At 45.7% G+C, this 4,050-nt stretch overlaps 1 protein-coding gene across 1 annotated transcript; it reads right to left on the minus strand.

Moving 5' to 3' along the window:
• Positions 1-787: 787 nt before the first annotated feature.
• LOC104506727 (natriuretic peptides A) lies at positions 788-3,754 on the minus strand. Its single transcript, XM_010147778.1, has 3 exons — positions 3,544-3,754; positions 1,387-1,672; positions 788-1,132 (listed from the first exon to the last, which is right to left on the minus strand). Exons 1-3 carry the CDS (start codon positions 3,661-3,663, stop codon positions 1,116-1,118), a joined length of 423 nt encoding a protein of 140 aa, XP_010146080.1. The 5' UTR covers positions 3,664-3,754; the 3' UTR covers positions 788-1,115.
• Positions 3,755-4,050: the final 296 nt, after the last annotated feature.

Genomic DNA, 4,050 nt, shown 5'->3' on the forward strand with positions numbered 1-4,050 from the left:
TTCTAGCAGTATGTGCAATCGCAGGACAGTTCCGTTGAGCCTGGGCTCAATGCCATTGCTGTGGCTGACTTGGGAAGCCAAGCTATTTGCTCCTTGGGGTGCTAACTGAATGTGGTCTTGGCAATATAATCCCATCTGGGGGTGAGAAGAACGTGGTTTGGGCCAAATTAGGATCATAGGTGTGAAATAGAGCTACAGAGGCTTAAATGAAACCTTTATCAGACTTGCCATGTTTAGAACAACTGTATGAGAGGCCATTCCCGGGAAGTAATGTTGCATGCGAGCTGCTTTGTAATTAGAGTGATCCCACCTGCTCTCACATGAGAAAAACAGTGCTAGGATTCAAGCCCGTTGAGGACCCGTCAAGAAACGCTGGGGATCAGCACCTCAGCCCCATGCAGAGTGAGACAAGACACAGTTAATGATGGATCTTGCTGCTGACGCTCATAGCCTTTATTTGGTCAGTGCTAGAAAGCATATACAATGAATTCCCTTTCCTCCCTCTGGTTATCTCAAAACTTGTAGAGTGTTACGATTTTTCTTATTTCTTTTTGTGTACATTTTGCTTACATGAGCGATTTGTGGCAGTGGGGTGGCAGTTTGCATGACTGAATAATCTATACCAGCAAAAGGACTCTCTTGTTACTGAAACCCTGTCTATAGGAGGACTCATGTTGGTCTTTCGCTGTTGAGCAACCTTCTTTTCCTGCTAATCCGTTGTCATTTTTTAGCGCAGAAGGAAAAACTCTAGTGAAAAACTAATTTTCGTTTTTACCAAGTTCATATTTTCTCTGTCTTGGGTGAGATCCAGCCTTGTGGGTACCAGAGTACCGATAAAACATAGGCTTTTGACTTCAGGAAAATGCAAGAAATTTTAATGCAACAGACAGGACAGAGTTCCAACATAGATGTCTAACGTGTTAGTTTTATTTAAAGATGGTCTCTTGGTGCTAGAGTAAGAAACGTTCTTTAAAAAAACATCAAATAAATAAATAAATAAATAAATAAAGATAGGAAGAACTTTCTGTTGAAGGGTTTAGAAAGCATCCGGCTTTCATCGTGGGAGGAATAGGTACTGTAAAGCATTCTTCAGAGTCAGGCATAGGGAGGCTGTCCTAATTCTTCCTGGAACCTGCAAGCCAAACATGAAATACATGTTACTGGAATCTGTTTCTCGGTATATGTCACCACTGTCAGCAGTGTTTTCACATACCAAATCAACAGACACAGAGTTTCTTTTGAAAAACCAAGGCTATCTTAAATGTTAGACTTAATTCCTTACTCAAACTGTGTCTTATTAAAGACTTAAATGAGAACCTGCTGCTCCCTTGGCACATGACAGATGCAGTCTGTTCTGTTCAGTGAAATGCCTTAGGCAGGACTCACCGTTGCAACCCATTCCACTCAGGGAGCCGATTCTATCAATTCTCCTCCCAAAGCAGCCAGAATCTCTCATCATCCTGGGCATCTGCAGCCCCCTCAGTCTCTTGAGGAAGGGGTTCCTGTAGGACAGAGGGGTGCTGGGTGCTAGCCTGGATTCAGCCTTCTGGTCATCACTGTCATCTATGAGTTCTGGTGAGATCTCCTCCTGGGTTTTGAGCTCTTGCAGGTCAGGATTGGACTCCAGGGCTTCAATCATTGCAAACTTATCCTCCAGTCTCTCCAGCAGATCCTACAAGAGAAGGATTCATTTAATGAAACTCCTAGTTCTGTGGTCATTTTCTAGCTCTTCCAGTCATCTAATTCTACATGCATTAACAATCCCATAGGCACCCCCAGGGAGACTGTCAGGTTGGATGCCAGGGTTGCTGGTGGCTCTATCCTCTGCAGTAAATCCCTGTAGAAATTAATTCCACCTACGGGTAACTCTAGGTGAGAGCTGCTTGCCACAGAAATTTATCTTAATGGTGACGTTAGAAGAGCTCTTGGCAGAGGGAAAAAGCAAGGTCTGAGTTGCACAGAGATATTAGTCAACCCACCAACAGTACAGAATCTCAAAGAACTCTGAATCCGTAGTCACCCCTGTGTTCCCAGAAGTTGCTTGCAATGCTGCTTGCCTGCAGTTGGCTTTGTCTTTTTTGGCTAAGACCATCTGCTTTCTTGTCACCCCTGGCTATTTTAGTGGATATGACTTGGAGAAGCTGTTGGTGTTTTTACTAATCTCTGCCCCAGGAGCTATGGGATTGCTGCTCCTTAAAGTAACATGCATCTCCCTGAAAATACCTGTGTGCTAAATTTATGTCTGCTGTGTGACTTCTTCCTGGTTACCATTCTCTATAATTTTTAAAGCTCAGATAAGAGGGTTCAGATAACCTCCTCGAGGGCAGCTCAACCAATTAGAGCAATCTAATTGTCCATCTCTAGAAGTAAAGTGGAGTGAGCTTTACAGTTTGCTTGACACTGCATGCATTTGGAAGCCACTCTGCTCGACTAGCTGCCGGGAACAGCCTGGAGGCATGGTGCAGTTTTAGCTTTTGCGGACACTGTCCTAATCACCTTAGGGAGTTTGTTCTCAGGGTCTGATGCTGCGAGAAGCTGGTCACTGGTGCCAGTCCAGGGAAACGTTTGAGCTTTCAGACTTGCAAGACTGAGTCTTAAGCTTGTATTCTGCTGTCACAGTGGATGTTTTCTGCCATTCGTTAAAATAGGCATGTGGTAATTTTGTAGCTCTAGAAGCTTTTCTGGATGAGTCACACTAAATGATCATGCTATTCCTCTAGCAACTTCTAAAATTTTGACTTTGGGTGCTCCGCTTTGCCTCCTCATCTCCCATCCACATGCAGTCGGTTCTGTTAAAGCTAGAGCTGTGTGACTGTCCTGCTTCACTGTTCCTGCTGTTCAGTGGGATAAACAGGAGCCCACCTGAAAGTTTTGTACTTGTTCTTACAGAGCTACTGTGCTGATTTGTTGCCTCCCTGGGAGCTTGCTCCCAGGAAGGTGGATGTTTAAGAGAGAAAGGACCGAAAACCCTAAGCAAGCATCCCACAACATCAGAATGTTGTTTCCCACTGCTACCCAGGAGCTCAGGTAAACCCAGCACTGGAGGATATTGCTCTGTAGAGCTTCGTGCTCCTCTTTGCCCCCTCATCTCCCATCCACATGCAGTCGGTTCTCTTAAACAAAGCTAGAGCTGCGTGACTGTCCTGCTTCACTGTTCCTGCTGTTCAGTGGGATAAACAGGAGCCCACCTGAAAGTTTTGTACTTGTTCTTACAGAGCTACTGTGCTGATTTGTTGCCTCCCTGGGAGCTTGCTCCCAGGAAGGTGGATGTTTAAGAGAGAAAGGACCGAAAACCCTAAGCAAGCATCCCACAACATCAGAATGTTGTTTCCCACTGCTACCCAGGAGCTCAGGTAAACCCAGCACTGGAGGATATTGCTCTGTAGAGCTTCTTTGGAACCCCAGTGAAGAACTGAGACGTTGTCCCCCAGCATGCAATCACTGATGTGGCTATCGGATCGCGCAAAAGAAAGGCACAAACACCACCTCGCACTCCGCTAAGCACCCCAAAACTTTAACCTTGACAAAGGAGAGAGTCCTCACCTCCATGCTGGCCAGTTCTTTGGCAGGGCTGAGGCTGTATATAGGGTTGGCTCTGCTGGGCTGGAGTTGAAGGAGAAGTAGCAAGAGGAAGCCACAGGAAAATGAGCCTTTAGTGTCCATGGCGCTGGGTTCGTTGGGAATAGGGAAGTTCAAGCTGTTTCTTCTGAGATGTCTCTTCAGGTCTCTCCCTTCCGTGTCCTACCCTCTCTCTTCGGAAGCTTGTCTTTTATACTCTTTGGGTGTGATCTCTGCTTCCTAGGTTATCAGTGGATTTATCTGGGGCACATTCCAGTCCCACTGCAGGCATGCAGCTCTGTCAAGGGAAGATTCCCTTTATTAGCTGTCATTAGGCAGCAGCTGCTCTTGCTGAGGAATGTATGTCACAAGTCAGTGATTTCATGTCACTCCCCCTCCTCTTGATACCAGGCGCTGTGATTACATAGTCCAGTTGGAAATTCTTAGCAATTTTCTTTCAAGAGACCCCTATGGTCAGATTTACGGAGATGG

This window comes from Eurypyga helias, unplaced genomic scaffold (genome assembly GCF_000690775.1).
Source record: "Eurypyga helias isolate BGI_N326 unplaced genomic scaffold, ASM69077v1 scaffold24042, whole genome shotgun sequence".
Classification (NCBI taxonomy): Eukaryota; Metazoa; Chordata; class Aves; order Eurypygiformes; family Eurypygidae; genus Eurypyga; species Eurypyga helias.